This window comes from Odontomachus brunneus, unplaced genomic scaffold (assembly GCF_010583005.1).
Source record: "Odontomachus brunneus isolate Ranch 3 - 2012 unplaced genomic scaffold, Obru_v1 Obru_scaffold_117, whole genome shotgun sequence".
NCBI classification, from domain to species: domain Eukaryota; kingdom Metazoa; phylum Arthropoda; class Insecta; order Hymenoptera; family Formicidae; genus Odontomachus; species Odontomachus brunneus.
The window spans coordinates 50,437-69,926 of NW_022639567.1; the positions used below are offsets into that span (position 1 = coordinate 50,437).

Here is a 19,490-nt window from a genome sequence, read left to right on the forward strand (position 1 = left end):
TGTATACGCGTATTGTGGTGTATGATTTTTGAAGTAATATCATAATTAAATATCCGTAAAAAAAGAAGGACGCGATATTACTTTTCATTGTATGGATATTTACTTAAGGCTGCTGGAATTCTTGATAGAGAACGTTAGAAGCAACAAAATACACGCTAAAAATTCTTGCAAAATAAAAAGTTTAAATAAAAAGATATAAATCACACTTGCAATCGATAGAGCAGATACGTAAAATCTGAATACGCTCTCCTTTTGCCGGACAATCAATAAATGACCGTAAAATTAACGTGACATGCAACCTTTCTCTTTAACCTACTTTTTCTCATGACTCTATCACACTAATTTTATAGATATTCATTGAATGTTACAATAAAAGGAATATTCCAACTATTTTACAGATCTGGTCAATCGATTACTATTTTGGAAACATATTTACTTTATGTTAACGTATTTCGCAAGAACTTTTAGCACGTATTTTCTCGCGACCTAATGTCTTAAAGTAGTTGCATCATAAACCAATTTTTTAAGGAAGTTTTTAAAATTTTAACAGTATATTAATTGAAACACGATCGATATGTAAATGTAAGTAGAAATCGATATGTATATATAAGTAGAAAAAGATTGGCCATGTCAAAGCTGAGATAATCGAAGTCGAAGTTAGCACTATTTACATGTATTACAAGTAGGAAAATTGCTTTTAATTCTAGCAACCCAATTACTTTTACATTTTAACGAAAACAAGAAGACGATAAAAGAAACTTATGAAAATATTATAAAGAAATTACAAGATCGTTGACCATCTAATTTTCAAAAGATTGATACGTAAAGTACACAATTTATAACAATTGAAATATATGAACTTCTAATGATTTCTCAATAATTTATACATTATATTTCCTTTGGTTAGTCCCTTAGTTAAATATCTCTTTAAAGATAAAATGGTTAAATAATCTTAAAAATCTATAATCAATATGTAAAAATAGAGTAAATATGAAAGAGATCAACGACATGGTTATTTTTTACTAGTAGCGTACATTAATAAAATAATAGAAATTATTTCTTTAATTTAACCTAATCTACATAAGAAATAGTGTTCGTCCACTGATACATATATGTTTACGAACATAAACGTAACACGGACAGTCTTAGCTGAAAGTTTTAAGGCTCCTGGGGAGTCGCATCATCCATCTCTTTTTAATGACGTCAGAAGCGAGAAAACGCATGCTAAAAATTCCTGCAAAATACGTCGAGATAAACAGATATATCCACAAAACGACATTTGCGATCGATTAAGTACACCTCTAAAATACTCCGTACACTTTCCTTTTGTTCTAACAATCAACAGATAATTATAAAATAAATGTGACGTGCAATCGTCTTTTCTAACCTAATTTTCTCATTATCTTGTCATATTAATTGATTTTGTCATAATAATTGATTTTTAGAACAAAAGGAAAGTGTACGGAGTATTTTAGAGGTGTACTTAATCGATCGCAAATGTCGTTTTGTGGATATATCTGTTTATCTCGACGTATTTTGCAGGAATTTTTAGCATGCGTTTTCTCGCTTCTGACGTCATTAAAAAGAGATGGATGATGCGACTCCCCAGGAGCCTTAATATGTTAAAGTGCGATTATTTTTTTACGGATTTTTAAACATTATATAAGTTTAATTAATATTTTCTTGCTATAGTGCTAAATCTGTACATCATAAATCATATTTATAAACAATTAGCACATATTTGTAGAGTTTCCTCATGTTGTATTAATCATTAACATAATTTTCTAACAAAATTTTTTTTGCATAAAACAACTACCTTAAATCAAGATGACCGCAGCAAAGGAACATATACACAGAAACCTTAATATCTATTTATGATATACATTTTATTAAGCAGTAGAAAAATAGAATACTTATTTCCAAAAATATATACGTTGCTAGTGAATAAAAATACGACAGAAACTTGAAAAATGATACTTAGTATCTTCATATTTACAAAACATTTTCCAATCATCTATGCGACAACTCACTTACGTTTCGATATCGCGAACTTTATAAAACGCAGATATAAGGGAATTTACTTGAATAGCGTCGCGACATCCAGAGGCTAATCGTTTTTCTATTTCTGCCAGCTTGCACAGTAAATCGATAAATATCGAATCGGGAAAATCAACTGAAAAAAATAGATGCTTATCAATAATTATGAACTTCTGACACATACACTTCAAAGAAAATACTTACTTTTGATTACACACAAGTGAATTTCCGTCAATATATCTTGTAATGCGAGGCCTTTGTTCAATTTCAGCTCTTGAATATCTGCGTAATGCATTAAGGATTATACAGTTCTTGCAAAAGAAATAATTGTCTAAACAATTTTTCCTATTATAAAAGGATAACATATAGAAACGATAAAAAATATAAAATGTATGTGTATAATATAAATATGTAAATAATATGAAAAATATATATGATGAAAAGATATAATATAACAAGATGTTTAACGATAATAAACATACAAAACTCTCATATATGTGTAGATTAGGTTAAACTGAAGAAAAAATTTCTGTACCATTTTGCAAACCATGTAAAATTTTTGTTATTAAAGAAGAATGGCGAATAATCGCGCGGAATATGATTCATAGTGTGACGATTTGTTTTTTGTGTTGGTACAATAGATTAAACTGAAGAAAAAAGCTCTCTACTATTTTGCAAACAACCACGCTTTTTCAACCATTAATTAACAAAGACTGGCGAATATAATCACGTCCGCGCTTTTTCTTTTTAATTAATAATATAAAAATCTACGTAGTTAGCAAAACAGCAAAGGATTTTTTGTTTAGTTTAACCTAATGTATGTGTACATGAGTTTTACATGTTATCATCAAACATGTAGTTCCTATATAAAGTTATATAAGGATACTTTTGTAACATGTATCATAAGGCTCATTTAGCAACCAGTTTACAATGCTTTGTATGTCATTTGGCAATGGATGTCCAACGCAGTTATATACATTCTCCTCATTTACTATGCCATAAGCAAACCATGTGCTTTGAAGTACACTTATTACTTTCCTCATATCACCACCACTGAGTGTCATTAGTGCTTGCTTTCCATCTTCTGTAACGTTTAAACTACAAAACATTTTCATTAGCAAATTACAATTGCTATAGTACTTCAATACAAACTGTAAATAGAATCACAAGAGAAATATATATGATAGATATCAGTCTACTTACTTCTCTGCTTCAATGACATGATTCAATCTTGGTATTATTTGCTCAGCTGCAAGTGGTAAGAATCTAAATCGAGTACAACGAGACTGCAGAGCCGGAATGATTTTACTGAGATAATTGCATATAATGCAGAAGCGTACGTTATCTGTATACTTTTCAATAACTGAAAATGATGACAGAAAGTATGAAATATACGATAAATTGTAAATATTATATAAATATATTGGAAAAATATATATAACAGAAAGTATATAAATATATATAAAAAAAAATATGAGAAATATGAATAAAAAAAAGTATAATATATGTTATAAATATATTATATCATGACTTACTTCTTCTGAGTGCGTTCTGGGCATCAATTGTCATGGCATCTGCTTCATCCAGAATGATTAACTTAAATGCAGATTTATACATTGTACCTGTGCTAGCAAAGCTCAAGATTTGACCTCGTACAATACCTATACCTCTGTCATCAGAAGCATTTAGTTCTAGTACCTAACACACATGATAAAGAGTTATCGTATAAGCAAAAAAGGCAGTCAAAGTTATTTGACAATAGTTGTACAACCATTGAATTGAATTGAGCTGGAGTATAAAGTTTACGAGCACAAGCCAATATAGTACTCGTCTTTCCTGTCCCAGGAGGTCCATAGAGAAGAAGATGAGGCAGCTGATTCTCATCAATGAATTTATTTACTGTAACAAATAGACTCTTATATACAAATCATGTTACATATAAATCCGGTTACTTACTTGTCTTTATTATCGTCTCATGAGAGATAAGTTCATCCAATTTTTTTGGACGATATTTTTCGACCCTGAAACACAACACGGTTTTTAGCCAGTAAATTTGTATTGTTAACATCACGAGCGTTGCACTCACCATGGCAGATTTAGGGGTTGTTCACCATTAGACGTCATTGTGTTAGCGCAAAATCGCTATTTAGCAATTTATGTGTTTCGCTAATTAAAAGGTTATAATTTACCCGCGCAGCTGTCAGCTGGCATGCAAGCGAGACAACTACGAGAATTTTAAAATGGCGCGCGATTATTGGCTGTGAGACACACGTACGCAGAAACCACATGCAGGACCAGCCAGGATCCAAAAATGCAGGACTTTTATATCGACAAGTATGTTTTGCTCGTGTAGTTTAAATTTCCTTGTCTTAACAAGATTGAGGGTCAGTTTTTTCAATCCTTTGGTAAGCTAATTAACAATTAAATGATATGTCTATCTAATTTGAAGAAAAGACAAAGATATGATTTAACTGTGATTAGTTTACTTACAGGTTGGACCAATTGGTTCTCCGAATTAAATCGTGAAATTGTTATTGACGAAAGAGATATCGTGTCTTTGAATTGCGAACTACAAATTACTTACCAGCAATCACTGCCTCCTTCTCCAACTTTGCTGCAAGTGTATGATGTACCAACATGAACGTATTAACTAACATTTATTTGTTTTTAACAAGAAATTCTATATTTTTCACATGAAATTTGAAATTTATTGACAAAAACTCGGTAAACGAGTGATAAACTCATTAAAATAATAGATGAAGGTTCTGATTAAGACTAATTTACATCAGCAGTAACATTGCTAATAACGTATTTCTAGCAGTGTTACTGACAAATGTAGATTGTCTCATTTTAAATTGCTGACAATTATTTCCAACAAGTTACAAAACATGTTGATTAAATTTTGCTATTAACATTATTATTTTTGAATGAAAAAAGTAACATTTGTTTTCAACTTTTTGCAGAAAATATCATTAGTAGAAGTTATCTATTTTGATAACATGCTAATAACTTTGTCACTAACATTGTCAAAAACATTATTTTTGCAAAACTTGGCAATCTAAATTAAAGGATGTTGAAAAGAAATGTTATCGGCAGAAAATTGAACTAGATATTGTGTTAGCAACATTATTAATAACAAAGATTTTATTTTGACTTGGCTGACTGTACTCTAAAAATTACCAAATTTATGTATAGCACATATTTGCTAATAACAATGTCACTAATTGTTAAAATTTTCTTCAAGTTTTCCAACAATGTTCATTAAGAACATATAAGAATACTATTTTTGCTAGTAACATTATTATTAGTAATTTAATTATAATAGTTTTTCTAACTTTATTGGGGGCAGGGTGATATTTGTATTTTCCATATTGTTAAAAGCACATTTTATTAAAAATATTTGATATATTCTGGAAAACATAGTTTTGCTAAAAACATTTTTGTTATTGGCTTTTTGCTATTAATATTGTTAATTTTTTAGTCTAGTTTTTAAGAACAAATTAATCCTAACTCCGTTTTATCTCGAAATTATACAGAAATTTATTTGCGTGACGAATAAGCATGACTCACCGAATTCTCCGAGGAATTCCTAGGATAATGACAAACCACTATCAAGAAATAATGCAGAATTTCGAGTATCTGCTTGTGATGGACTTTGAAGCTACTTGCAAGAAATACCAAAAACTCCAGCCGCAGGAGATCATAGAATTGCCGTGCGCGGTATTGTCCACCCGCGACTGGGACTTAAAAGACACTTTCCACGAATACGTTAAGCCCAGAGTGCATCCTATACTCACACCATTTTGTACGGAACTGACAGGAATTATGCAGGATATGGTGGATGACCAGTCTTATTTCCCGGATGTATTCTCGAGATTTTGCAACTGGCTGAAGAAGGGAGGATACTTTGATGAGTCTGACAAGAGTACATTCGTAACATGTGGCAATTGGGACCTAAAAGTCATGCTGCCAAGTCAGTGCAGTTTGGATGGCATCACACTACCAGATCAATTCAAGCAATGGATAGATTTGAAGCACACTTTCAGTGAATATAAGATGCGTTATCCTAGAGGTCTGCAGGATATGCTTGCACGATTAAATCTTCCACTGCAAGGACACTTGCATTCAGGCATAGACGATGTTAAGAACATGGTTACTATAATCCGAGCCTTGCATGAAAAGCACAATGTACAGTTCAAAATTACTTCGTCGTTAACGACTTCTACGTTAAATTTAAAGGATTACAAAAGGAACACAGCAGAGGAAAGTGTAGTGAAAAAAGATAGGCGATAGTTTGTAAAAAATTGGTTATGTATTAATAAAAAATATTGTTTTTATAAAATTCATCGATTGCAGCAACGAGAATCGAGAAATAAATATTCTGATTATATTACGAAACACTTTTGATTACCTTGTTTTTACATTAACTTTGATCAACACATCCTGTTTATGATTCTCTGTGTAAATCTCCAGTACATCCTGAATATTACGTTCAATTCTTTGCGAACATTGTATTTTCAGTGTAAAAAGTCCCTTGCTAGGGAACGTTCCTTCTGCGGGAACAACGCTGAGATAATTTGAGTTCAGGTTGGTCTGAAATGGCTGGGCTGCTTTGAAGAAACTGAAGATGGTCACTGTATTCTCATTGCATATCGGGGGATTTAGAGTGACGGTGGACGGATTTACGATGAAATTATCTTCCTGGGAGGCGCGATATGGAGCTTCGTATCCTCCTATGGTTCTATATGAAAATATTGATTTTAATATAATGATAAATATATATGAAAATATTGATTTTAATATAATGATAAATATATATGAAAATATTGATTTTAATAAGAGAGATGAAGAAAAAACGTGTTAAGCTATATTAAGATTCCTGAATACTCGCCGCGGCCATGTTGAATTGTGACGTCAGAAGCGAAAAATGGCATGCTGAAAATCCTTGCGTGCCACTTCCAAATAAAAAGATTTGTATGAAAGAACACTTCAGATCGCTTCAGAATACTTGTAAAATGATCCGAAAACTATTATTTTCTCTTGATAGTTAATAAATAGTCGTAAAATAAACGTGGCAAAATCATGTGGAAAAATAGGTTAAAGAGGAAGATTGTAAATCACGTTAATTTCACAATTATTTATTGACTGTCAGAGAAAAAGGATAGTTTTCAGTGCATTTTAAAAGTATGCTTGAAAAATCAAAAGTATCTTTTCATACAAATATCTTTTTATTTCGAAATGGCATGCAAGAATTTTGGATATGTCAATAATGACTTAAAAGTAAAATCAGTAATGACTTACTGAGAAGAGAAAAAACTTGCTCCACCCACTTCGTCTGTGTGACTGTCGTCACTTATTAGAGAATAATATAATTGTGATTCATCGTCATTGTCCTGAAGAATGGGCAAAGTATCGTCTGCACAACCCTCCACTGTGAGATTTATTTCATGCTGCTGAACTCCCATGCAAAGGTCATTTAGGCTTTGCTGTTTAAATATGGATGAAATTGCTTTACTTCGGGTCATCGGTTTATAAGCGATAATAAAATCGTATACTCACAATAGGGTCACGTATCGATGTTAAGCCAGATATTAATTGCTCCCCAGGGAAAGTTCTACAAATAGGATGCACGACGTTTCTGAAAGTTTCGTTTTCATTTCGGGACAACTCATCTGACTCTTTTATTTTATTATATAATCTGGAAAAAAAAGTACACATTTTCTTATCATAAATCAAAATCTATGTCAACACTTGCCAATTTGCATCAATACATGATATATTTATTACCTGCGTATCCGCCAGCGAGTCGGTTCATCCCCGTAAACGATGTTTAACGTCGCGACAATGTGTGATACATCTGCAACGCAATGTTGTAATATCGCAAAGTCCTCCTTTTTGGGATAGAATTTTATCGACACTTGACAAGACTCTTTAGAATTGAGTATTAGTTCCGTCGGATTTACGTGCCAATTTGAATCCATTTTAGAGGAAATAACTGAAATATAAAAATATATTTATTTGTAAATTTATATTAATATATATCTTTATATACATATGTATCATATAACACACACATATATATGATAAACACACACGCACCATACATACATACATATATGTATATATAATTATATATTGATGTAACTTTGTTATATACCTTTTGGTATAACTTTGATCTTGGCAAATGCGCACAAGTCACCAGTATTTTGCAATCTGATGTTCTTTTCCAGAACTATGGTCCCAGACGACAAAGTACCAAGCGCCAACCATATCTTCCCGCTCGCATCTTTAAACGTATTCGAGATTTTCATCTTACCACAACAGCCACCGTATCCATACAAGGGTATCTGCCGATATAAAATAGAGACTATTAAAATACACACTCAAAACTCATTAAAGAATACGTTAAAACATTCAATATCGAATATGTACGCACCCTTTTGTATTGAGACTCATGACCCTCCTTTGTAGGCGCGTGATGTTTGATAGTAATCTTTCCGGCCACTGGACCCACACGAAACGGATTGAACATGACCGCAAGTGTTTTGCTTTCTGTGCGTTGCATCGCCAGTATCATGCTTGTATTCATAGTCTGTCTATCTGCTCCAAGGAACTATAATACAATACTACTATAATACGATACTACTATAATACGATACTACTATAAACGGAACTATAAACGATCACGTTTACGTGTCGAACGTAATTTTTTTCCTAAATAACACGGCAATGTGTAATACCTTAAAGCTCTTACTGTCGTCCCATATGTCTATTTGGATCTTAATCTTGTAATTGCTCGTATTACGAATTGTAAATTCCTTGATTTCGCTCTTACTCGTTTTCACGCTGTTCCACACCAGAGCGGCATGTGTCGCTCTGATTGGAATCGTACTCCCCGTTACACTGGACACTACACTATTCGGTGAATTTCTATCTTGATGAGTTCCAGGAGATCTGTAGGTCAAATCACCCTCGTGATGCACAATTACTAAGTAGAGATAATTAAAATTTGCTCGATGAGTTTCACAACACACATCCCATATCCAATAGAAACATGTATCTCATAAGAATTACTAAAAAAAAATTAAATCCTACTATCGGATACAGTATGCATTGCAAAACTTCTTGACATAAATTATTTATATTTAACATAATTATTTATATTTATATTTAACAATTCGACTGTACTGGAAAGTACGAACTTACCTACTAGAGGTTACACTTTGCGGCGATGTCGGGGTACTCGTAGATACCAAGTTACAAGGCGTATCGCAACGTAGATAATTTTCATTTTCCGATTCTGACGGTTTCTGTTCAGTACTTACGATGTAATAGTATACATTGTTACCGGCAACTAATTTTATCTTTGCATGCCTGAAGAGAAGATATATATAATGAAAAATATATATATATATATTAACGAATACATTGATATTAGAATATATATAATACCATATAATACGTGTCAGATTATCCCATAAGTGTCTTTTAAGTGCTCATAAGTATTTTTATTTATTTTATCTTAAACAAATACGAATATTTATATGGCTTAGACAACGTATGTACAAACTTTCCCTTCTACTTTTGAGAGAAAAGTAGTTCTCTCTACATCAAATATAAGAGTAAATATAAATATTAATATATTTTGAACTGAAGATTAGTTTTTTTTAAATAATATTACTTATGGGATTACCCGATATTATAAAGCTGATTGTCACCTCTCTTCGATTGTGTTCCTCGCGTCAGGAATCTGTGACTTATACGTAATCGAAAATGAACCTCTCTCTCCAGTTTGTAAAGATATGTCACCTGGTTTTATAAAAAACTCTTGCGCCGTTTTCGGATATCCTTCCATTGGCACGACAGTCGCAGACACGCGCGTCGCAACATTTCCCGAATTAACGATGTGCAGTAATTTTCCGTGCTGTCTTGAAACAATTACAGGCACATCTGTGTCGATAATTTGGATCTTACAAGTGCCTGGTTGCGCATAGAGGGGCACTTCTTTCAGAGATAATATTGCTCCGTCGCCACATTGCACATATACAATCAACTTACTTTTCCAATACTGCGGTTGTTTTTGCGAACAATCTGTTTGATAAAACTTTCATGTATCTCTCTGATAGGAAAGCATACCATACGCAAAGAATATACACGTATTCCGTATAAGCAGACTTACCCATTAACGTAGATTGCGACCTCTCGCACTTTATATTAGCAGTGAATTTTTCCTGAGGCTTAAGTACTAAGTGAGTTAATTCGTCACGAGATTCGTTCAGTTTTATTGGTCCATTAAAAGAACCATCAATACTGAATATTTTTGGTCCTTCCTATAATAATAAAAAGTACATTCATATTTTCTTTCAAAATATCGTGCTGATTATGCTCAAACATTTATAGTGAGATCTTACCTGTAATACAGAGAACTTAATAGGTACATTGATATTGTTCTTATTATGAAATATTATAGGTAAAACTTTTGCTGTATTCTCTACGATATATTGAAAATCCAATTCCTGTTTGTCCTGCGAGTTGCATATGATATCGAGTTCAAGTTCTTCCGGTTTAAAGCAGATCATATGTGTCAACCATTTCGGTTTCACTACCGAAACTACTTCAGATATAATTATATGTAATACCGCGATGATTGGCTTACACATTTTTGTTACTTTAACTTCGATCTGAAAAAAAGTAGAGAATTAAATAACAACCAACACATTATTAGAGAAATTTCCAGGTAACAATAAAATTACTTTTGTAGATTGGACATTGTTAGGCCCTATCAAAATCCTATCTTCAGGAATACTTAATGCAATATTTTGTTGATCTCCTCGCACTTCACTCAATTTCAAAGTGCATGTGATCCATCTGTCTCCTCTATTTACAAGTTCTATATTAGCTTTACATGTCATGCCAATAATGCAATTACATAAATGTTCTGTATTTTTGCTAATGATTACATCATCTGAAAAGCCGAAGAGACACGTTTGAAATATGTGACTATTATATTCATAAAATAAAATAAATTAAATTAATAAACAAAATGTACTGTTTAAATTAATCTGCGTTTCAGTTTTCACTTTCTCAGTGAACAGTGTGTCCATTGTACTATCAACATCTACTTTTGTTTCTTTTTTGTCTATCTCCTGTATATTCAAATCATTGTAGCTTTCATCGTAATTTTTAATATCCATTGTAGATGGTACGCAGGAGGACACATTCAACTTGTCATTGGATGATCGAGACAATGTCAAATGTTGTAAGGGAAATTTAAAATCTGTGACTGATATTTGAGCTATTAAAAAATATGACGTCAAATTTCTCACTCTTATTCAAATAAAATATATTGATATACTGAAGCATTCATACATTGGGCTTAGATTTGAAGTGAGTCATCCAGTATGAAGGCAATAAAATATTAAACCGAGATATATCACAGAGTTCTGTTGTACAAACCTGCATCTTTGTTACCCGAAAAAGTTGCAGTTCTGTCATTTACGTTTTCTTTTAATACTTCATATGCACTCTCGAAGGATTCAGCTACTTTTACACTTCTACTTGGAGTAAATGACAGCGTTTTTACGATCTTTTCCGCTTCATTTATAGTTTTACTATCCAGTGACAATTTTTTTGTGAGATTCACTTGACTATTATCATCGTCAAATTTATTGGGATTTGTAGTAGTTGCTGCTAACATAGACTTCCTGTCTAAGGGCAATGTGTAGGTTTCTTTTCTTGAATTTTCTTCTATAAGATATTTCTTCTTTTTTTGTGCCATTAAAAGTTGATCGACCAGTCGCCGTGGCGTTTCGCTATTAACATCTTGCAAGGTATTGGCAATAGTGCTTAAACTTAAGATACTATTTTCACCCATATCAACTGTCGTTGAGATGTATGTCTGTTCTTTCTTCTCTTTTGGCTCTATTGTTGGTGGCATTATTACTACAATATTTTCTTTAATGTACACTCAGAATGTAACAAGTTATTTAATATAGTTTAGGATTGTGGAATTACCATTTGTCGAGTCAATCACTGATCTCAAGTTACCCCTTCTCATGGGAGTTCCTGAGGTGACATCAAAATTTGGTTTTAATCTAGCATTATTTTCCAATATTTCCATGTCACATTTACGTTTGAAATATTGACCGACAGATACCTTTCTTCCAGCACAAGATCTGTGTATGATTTAAACAATATTATTATTATTATATGCATTTAAAGAAATCAAAGAATAAAAATTTGAGGCGCGTACGCTATCGACAAATCAACCGGCTCCAAAATACCGGAGAAGGTCGAGCAATCTAATTCCTGTTTATCGGTACTCGTAACTGGCATGGCATATATGTTATCTTGTAACCAGTGTGCCTCATCAATTGATATTTGGTTAGGTACTTGTGAGTCTGATAGAAATTCTTCAGTATCAAGTTCTTTGTGTAATTGTGCTGTGAAGTCGTTTATGAAGCTATTTATGTTAATGCCACTAGAAAGTATGTTTAAGAGAGACTGTTCTCTTTCAGCATTATTTACAATAGATGAACGTGCTGACATTTCATTAGGCTCAAAAGTAATCTGAAATTCACTTATTCTACATTACTTTGTTTTTAAAATGAAATATAATTTAATTTTAAAGAATATAATAATTTCGTATATTATATAATTTAAAAAATATTATATAATATATATTTATATTGTTATATAATACATATATATTTATATTATTATATATAATATATATCAATGTACATAATAATTTTAAAATAGGTTTCTTACTCATATAATCACTTACATTAGTTGTGTTTTCCTTATCCAAATAATCCACATTACATTCTTGGTCCTTATCAAGAGCACAAATTTTATTTGACAAAACAAAACTTGAAACAGGCAAAATACCTGTTATATTTTGTACATTTACATTATTCTCTTTATTCATGTCTAAAATAATTTATCACACATTAGTATTTTGATGATAAACTTTGTGTAAGTGTTTACAGAAAAAGATCCAGTTTCAATCACTTTAAGCTTTACATATACTATAGAGGTCTTTTTTCAGAGTAACATTCTAAAAATTTTAGCCGTCGCTAATTGTTTTTTAAAAAATTATTAACAAAATAAATTTCATCAATAAAACAAAATTTTTTAACACAGTATACTTAAAAATGGCACTACACGTATATGCACAAGAAGAAACTTTGCTTCTCATTATTTCATAACATAAATGCATTATGAAATTTTATGTTGCAATATTTATTGCAACATGAAATTATTCTGGTGATTGAGTAGTTGTACAAGGTAGTTATTTATACCAATAATATCAAAGATACATATCAAATTAGAGTTTATAAAAAGAAGATTTTAAAAATAGGCTATTTTGGCTTATTTATAGAATCTTAACTAATCGTTGGAAACTGTTTTTTGGATCTTCTAAAAACAGAAAATAATAATTATTATTAGTCCAAGTCCAGAGAAAGTTATTAAAAGTGGAATTTATTATTGATTGTTGAAATATAGTTATATAAAATGAATTTTTTATAATTAGCTATGCAGGGTGTCCCATTTTAAATTACGCACCTGAATATCTCATCAGAGGAGCCACCAATCCGAAAATAACGCTTACAAAAGTTGTTGGATTCGGAGGGGGACATCGGATGGTGATTTTCAATTTCATCTTGACCTTGATCTTTAAGGTCATTTGAAGGTCAAATCGAATTTTTAAATAGAAACCCCTATTTTTGACCCCGGATTCGGAAAGAGCGCAAAATTTTACGTTTAGATGGGTACTTGAGGCTCTTCTTTGGAATGACCTTCAGAGGTTATTTCAAGTACAAAATATTTGAAATTACGCACCTGAATACATATCTTGTCGGGGAGCCACCAATCCAAATAACCCTTACAAAAGTTGTTGGGTTCGGAGGGGGACATCGGATGGTGACCTTCAATTTCACCTTGACCTTGACCATCAAGGTCATTTGAAGGTCAAATCGAATTTTTTAAATAGAAACTTTAAAGTTATGTTAAGAGTCGAAATGACCTTTAAAGATCATTTCAAGGTCGAACCGCTTACAAGTCTACCATGACCTGAAAACCAAAATTGATCGTGGTTTGTTTTTTAAGATATTTGAATTAGTAGTCATTCGTATAAAATAAAATTGTTCACACCAAAGCCTGCGTCCAGTCATCGACATAATACATACATCGATGTCCAGGGTCCACGTTGATTGTGTTTCAACGAAGATTTGAATTTACATAGATATTTAAATTTTGTAAAAATCGGTTCATCACTGTGAGTTTGATACACAAGTTCTCATACCTTGAATTTTTTTTCCTAAACGTTATTAGCACAAAAAATTAATGTAATTGTGAAGAACGTGCCGGAGCCTGTCCTCATTACAAAACTGTGGTTCTTTGTGCTGTGCGGTTGAGTTAAAATTGTTTTCTTTGTCGTTGTTTGGTATTATCAGCGTGTATTTCATGATAAATTGTTGTAATGGGATACATATCTCAAATTGTAAAACTTCATGTGCTACTATATATGATATGTATTCAGGTGCATAATTTCAAATATTTTGTCCTTGAAATAACCTCTGAAGGTCATTCCAAAGAAGAGCCTCAAGTACCCATCTAAACGTAAAATTTTGCACTCTTTCCGAATCCGGGGTCAAAAATAGGGGTTTCTATTTAAAAATTCGATTTGACCTTCAAATGACCTTGAAGGTCAAGGTCAAAGTGAAATTGAAAATCACCATCCGATGTCCCCCTCCGAACCCAACAACTTTTGTAAAGGTTATTTTCGGATTGGTGGCTCCTCTGACGAAATATTCAAGTGCGTAATTTAAAATGGGACACCCTGTATATCTTTTTACACACACACACACACACACACACACACACACACACACACACACACACACACACACACACACGCGCGTGTATATATATACATATATAATGTAAATTAAAAATTCTCTTCCATTTAATTAATTCTCTAAGTTTACTTTTACTTTTCAATACATTTCTAAGTTCAATATTCTCTAAGTTTACTTTTCAATACATAAATGTATAATTAATTTTATTTTAGACATATTAAGGATATAAAGCTTAAAACTACTTCATATGATTATTACAGTTATATATCCTGATTTTCATAACTTTCTCTGCGCCTGATGGACAAATAATTATTTTCTGTTTCTAAAAGATCCCAAAAATAGTTTCCAAGAATAAGTTGAGATTTAGTTAATGAGCCAAAAATAGCCTGTTTTTAACATTCTCTTTTAAAGAAATTACAATAGAAATATATGGTTCAATACATGATGAATATACACATCACATATATGAATGTGTAGTGAATATTTATTATAATATTTATATAATATTCTATATAGCAATATTGAAAAATTACATTTCATTTATGAAATATTATTTAATCAACATTTGATAAATATAAACATTAACTTTTTGATAAACAATGAACAATGATTAATATCCTTTGCAGATTACTTAGAGTTAAAGCAGAGTCAACACATTAACAACATATGTGAAAGTAATAATCATTGAAGCTAGATCTCCTTTTTTAAACATTTACCAAACATTATACATGCAATGTTGTTTTCAGAAATTTATCTTTTCTTTGTTTACCTATAGCCATAGAAGAATTCTTTCCACCGCTGCACCTCTGAAGAATTTTTCTGGCATATTCAAGCTCTTTATTTGTGTTAGTAGAATTCATTTTTTGTCCCTCATCTGCTATGCTAAGATTTGTAAGAACTATCCAATAGCAAATGTTACTATAATACTACAGTAATATCATCCAAAAACTATTAATAATTAAGAGTTTGTAAACACACACATACCTGACATGTTATCAAGAAGACCCAGTGAGGAATTATCTGTATCATCTGTTGGACTTTCATTAGATACTTGCTTTTCTCTCTTTTCTTGTTTCTCTTTACTGAAGTCTCCACTGCAATATCTACTCTCCAAACTGAAATAAAATATCTTTAAGAATCACATTCACGAACATTCCTTAAAGTCAACAGGAGTTTAATCATCTCTTCAGCACTTATTTTAAACAATTTTACTAATAAAAATATTTCTAAATATGACTAAAAATCAGTCAATGTGCTTATAAACCACATTTAGAGACACTTTTATTGATAAAACAGTTCAGAATATCTGAACAACAAAAATATTCAAGATCTATCTTTTGGTAAATACAATACTGCAGGGAAAGGAAGAATCAGTCAAACATGTTGGCTTCAAAAAAAGTTTACGGACAACCGTTCCAAGCGAACAATTCCCCTAGAAGCTTAAAACATCTGAGAACATACGTGCTTTTTCGTTGAACGGTCGACGTTGCTTGTGGCTGCGGTGTATTTAATATCGTATCATTCAGCACGCCAATGCCCGCGGGCTTGATTGGCGTAAACATCGTTGCGTCCTTTGTTCCTGGCTGGATCACGAACGACCACGGTCTGATGGTAAATCATGGGATGAACAATTCAACAGTCCTTCATCACTTCAACGTGTGCGTATCTCGTAAATCCGGCCTGGCTGTTATATTCTCGCAAAGGAGATCGACGACAGTTGATCGATTTTACGGTTTAAATTTGAAAAGTCTCGGTAGTCATTGACGATTGGACACGGACGCGAAAAACGCGATATTTTGTCGTCTAAAGCCTGATCTACAATGGTTACTTTCCAACAAGAGACACAAGTCGACACAAACATCATTCTATAGGTCTGTTCTTTGTAGCTGCACTGTAGTGCGTTCAAATTCTTCATCCGGATGCACTCTATTACTAGAAACACTATGGGTGCGTTCGTTTTGGACGCTCACATACTTAAAGCGCTTACGCTTATAAGCGCTATTTTTGCCCAGTTACTTTGATTTCTAAGCGCACTCATCAAAAGATCATAACCGTTTCCTTTGGCTGTTGTAAGCAATTGTGAGCGTAAAAATGGAGGATAAAGATAAGGAAATTGTTTGTGTATTTGCTCAAATATTAGTTTTATTAGATGTTTTTGATGATAACGAAACAAATAACTTATATAAAGAAAAATTAGAAAAGTATTTATCCGTAATGATTGGATCAATAAAAAAAACAATACCTCGGTTAAAAAACTATGTGGAAGTGGTTGTACCATTATACAATGATGAAGTATTTAAGTCACATTTTAATAACTTTTCACTTTATAACTTTTGTTTTATTTAAGATCAACGATTTTAACTTTCACATTCATGTTTTATACAACAAAATATGAAGATTTAGGTACAATAAATTTGTGAGAAAATCCGTTTCCTTCATCAAATGTATTACTAGTGTTGCTAAAATATTACTTTTTTTTTAATTACCCTTATAGAAATATCATACTAAGAATAATTGATAATTACTTATTATCCAATATTTTTAATACTGAAAATAAGTAATTATCAATGATTCTTAGTATGATATTTCTATAAGGGTACCGTTGAACAGTGCTTTATTACTCAAAATAAATATGATTTAATAACAAAAATAATAAATTTTTATGAGAGGTGTCCTAAACTTACCTGTTTCTACACGTTTTGCCTCATCTGATGTAACAACAAGTGTATACATTTTATTATTTGTAACATCTTGCAGAGTTACTCTGGTTTTGTTACTTTCGTTGGAAATCATTTTGAAACACTATTTCACTTTAAGATTTATATTGGAGGTTAGATTGTGTCGATGAAATGGACGCAATCTAACTTATCGTTCTCTTTGGAAAATAAGCACTTATATGTGCTCACGCTTCTACTGCCCTACCTCGATAGAAGAAGCGAATGTAAGCGCGAGTTATGACGTCACGCATGACGTCAATATGCAGTTTTTAAGCGCTTATAATGCCAAAGTGAACAACGTGAGCGATATTTATAAGCGCTTAAAGCGCGTAAGCGTTCAAAGCGAACGCACCCTCTATCTCACACAATTCTGCTGCGGACACGATTTCCTTGTCTATCCTATGCAGATTGGGGAGATGTTCAGGAGGTCGATTGTGTATTTTAAAACGGAATGAAAATGACAAAAGTGAGCAAATTTACTAGAATATTTGTAACTTCATTGGTCAATGCCTAATGAATTTACTCACTTTTGTAATTTTCACTCCATTTCGAGATACACAATCGACCCCCAGTCCATGTATTATAGATCCAGGCCTTCGTACACAAATTGCCGTAACCATAATACGTAAACTTAGGCTGAAGAACCAATCAGAATATTGCTATAAATTGCTATTTATGTATTACAAAAGATTATAAAACACCAACTATTGACTGTAACGTCCGGATTTATTTTGAAACACTAATAATATATTAATATAGATCGGAGGCCGACTTGTCTGATTTCAGACATCACTAGATATTTTACTAGACATAAGTACGTGCGTATATGTATATTTGCGCACGTTAAATATTATAATTAAAATTATAAGGCTGAATACTGCGTGTCGTTAGAGAGTCTTAAAATCGATGGATCAACTGTAGACAAAAGAAACCGTAATTGTTCAATGCGATAAGGAGTCCCGCTGCTAACATAAACAAGAGCATGAAAGGGTACGTTCAGATTCCCTACCCGGGTGCACTCTAATACTAGTTGCTTTCCGTAATAATCTTGTAGCTCTTACGGAAAAACAACATATTGATTGGCTGTCGCGCGTACTTCCGCCGCGTGGCAAGCATTACCGCGTCCTGTGTGCAGAAGCCATTACACAAAAATAACTAGATTTCAATCAGTTGAAATTTAGTGGGAAGCACACACTTTTGCATAAAAGCATAATGCACAAGAATCAGAGTTCTTATCTCTATTACAATGATGAAAATGAAGGACTCTGGTCTATTTTCTCATACATTGTGCATTGTTTTTATGGAAGAGTATGTGCTCCCCGCTTTACGGTTACGGCAATTCGTGTTCGAAGGCCCTTAAGCCCGTATCAGACTAATTGGACCAATTACAGTGAGAGTCGGCAGTCGGGTCGGCCTGTGTAGTCGGTAGTCTGATACGGGCTTTATGGACTTTTTCAAAATCAATTCCGATCGGAAACATTCAGTTATTTCCTAGATTTCTACTCTTTTCTAAAGGAAACGGAATTATTCCGATTGTAATTGATTCCGAAGAAGTCCATAATTACCCAGTTTAGTAGTGCAGCTCTGAGCTAATTACATATTTTTTTGAGTACTTAATATATTTTTATGTACTTAAAATAATGATAAATAATATGATCAAAAACTATACACTGATATCTTTATTCATTTTTTTGGAAAAAAAAACAATTTATAAAGATCTATTCACCTATCTAAACAAAAACCTTCTCTCAAGAGAAACTTGTACATATACATGTGTGTGTATATGTGCACACATACATACATATATGTATATATATATATATATATATATATATATATATATATATATATATATATATATATATATATATAT

At 32.2% G+C, this 19,490-nt stretch overlaps 4 protein-coding genes across 12 annotated transcripts; 1 reads left to right on the forward strand and 3 right to left on the reverse strand.

The window, feature by feature from the left end:
• Window positions 1-1,867: 1,867 nt before the first annotated feature.
• LOC116849481 (replication factor C subunit 5) lies at window positions 1,868-4,268 on the reverse strand. The gene is made up of 8 exons (XM_032826664.1): window positions 4,124-4,268; window positions 3,994-4,058; window positions 3,809-3,936; window positions 3,573-3,735; window positions 3,241-3,400; window positions 2,924-3,135; window positions 2,242-2,319; window positions 1,868-2,173 (listed from the first exon to the last, which is right to left on the reverse strand). The coding sequence occupies exons 1-8, from the start codon at window positions 4,159-4,161 to the stop codon at window positions 2,031-2,033; spliced, it is 987 nt and encodes a 328-aa protein (XP_032682555.1). The 5' UTR covers window positions 4,162-4,268; the 3' UTR covers window positions 1,868-2,030.
• Window positions 4,235-6,437, forward strand: LOC116849482 (ERI1 exoribonuclease 3). 6 transcript variants are annotated; one of them, XM_032826667.1, is made up of 3 exons: window positions 4,291-4,442; window positions 4,519-4,659; window positions 5,574-6,437. In XM_032826667.1, the coding sequence occupies exon 3, from the start codon at window positions 5,599-5,601 to the stop codon at window positions 6,328-6,330; it is 732 nt and encodes a 243-aa protein (XP_032682558.1). In that variant the 5' UTR covers window positions 4,291-4,442; window positions 4,519-4,659; window positions 5,574-5,598; the 3' UTR covers window positions 6,331-6,437. The 6 variants fall into 6 exon arrangements, with proteins under 6 accessions (XP_032682561.1, XP_032682558.1, XP_032682557.1 ...); XM_032826666.1 differs by having other exon boundaries at window positions 4,530-4,680; XM_032826669.1 differs by having other exon boundaries at window positions 4,530-4,666.
• Window positions 6,331-16,689, reverse strand: LOC116849480. Of its 4 annotated transcripts, none has more exons than XM_032826660.1 (20): window positions 16,362-16,689; window positions 15,885-16,015; window positions 15,670-15,798; window positions 12,824-12,969; window positions 12,290-12,606; window positions 12,052-12,212; window positions 11,494-11,979; window positions 11,087-11,320; window positions 10,791-11,002; window positions 10,449-10,718; window positions 10,217-10,367; window positions 9,756-10,128; window positions 9,244-9,411; window positions 8,778-8,991; window positions 8,474-8,650; window positions 8,195-8,384; window positions 7,825-8,032; window positions 7,597-7,735; window positions 7,339-7,523; window positions 6,331-6,778 (listed from the first exon to the last, which is right to left on the reverse strand). In XM_032826660.1, the coding sequence occupies exons 1-20, from the start codon at window positions 16,460-16,462 to the stop codon at window positions 6,445-6,447; spliced, it is 4,326 nt and encodes a 1,441-aa protein (XP_032682551.1). In that variant the 5' UTR covers window positions 16,463-16,689; the 3' UTR covers window positions 6,331-6,444. The 4 variants fall into 4 exon arrangements, with proteins under 4 accessions (XP_032682551.1, XP_032682550.1, XP_032682552.1 ...); XM_032826659.1 differs by having other exon boundaries at window positions 11,087-11,332; XM_032826661.1 differs by lacking the exon at window positions 11,087-11,320.
• On the reverse strand, window positions 16,560-17,841 carry LOC116849483. The gene is made up of 2 exons (XM_032826671.1): window positions 17,585-17,841; window positions 16,560-16,832 (listed from the first exon to the last, which is right to left on the reverse strand). Exons 1-2 carry the CDS (start codon window positions 17,691-17,693, stop codon window positions 16,588-16,590), a joined length of 354 nt encoding a protein of 117 aa, XP_032682562.1. The 5' UTR covers window positions 17,694-17,841; the 3' UTR covers window positions 16,560-16,587.
• Window positions 17,842-19,490: the final 1,649 nt, after the last annotated feature.

Bases quoted from the DNA above. Each gene is read 5' to 3' on its own strand.
- LOC116849481 (XM_032826664.1), bottom strand. From the start codon at position 4,161: ATGACGTCTAATGGTGAACAACCCCTAAATCTGCCATG. The intron at 4,059-4,123 runs GTGAGTGCAACG...GTTGTGTTTCAG, and splicing joins CAACCCCTAAATCTGCCATG to GGTCGAAAAATATCGTCCAA. The intron at 2,174-2,241 runs GTAAGTATTTTC...TATTTTTTTCAG, and splicing joins TCACTTGTGTGTAATCAAAA to TTGATTTTCCCGATTCGATA.
- LOC116849482 (XM_032826670.1), top strand. From the start codon at position 5,599: ATGACTCACCGAATTCTCCGAGGAATTCCTAGGATAATGACAAACCAC.
- LOC116849480 (XM_032826659.1), bottom strand. From the start codon at position 16,462: ATGTTTACGCCAATCAAGCCCGCGGGCATTGGCGTGCTGAATGATACG. The intron at 11,333-11,493 runs GTTTGTACAACA...ATTTTTTAATAG, and splicing joins TTCGGGTAACAAAGATGCAG to CTCAAATATCAGTCACAGAT. The intron at 10,129-10,216 runs GTAAGTCTGCTT...TTTATCAAACAG, and splicing joins GTCGCAATCTACGTTAATGG to ATTGTTCGCAAAAACAACCG.
- LOC116849483 (XM_032826671.1), bottom strand. From the start codon at position 17,693: ATGATTTCCAACGAAAGTAACAAAACCAGAGTAACTCTGCAAGATGTT. The intron at 16,833-17,584 runs GTAAGTTTAGGA...TAGTGTTTCTAG, and splicing joins GGCAAAACGTGTAGAAACAG to TAATAGAGTGCATCCGGATG.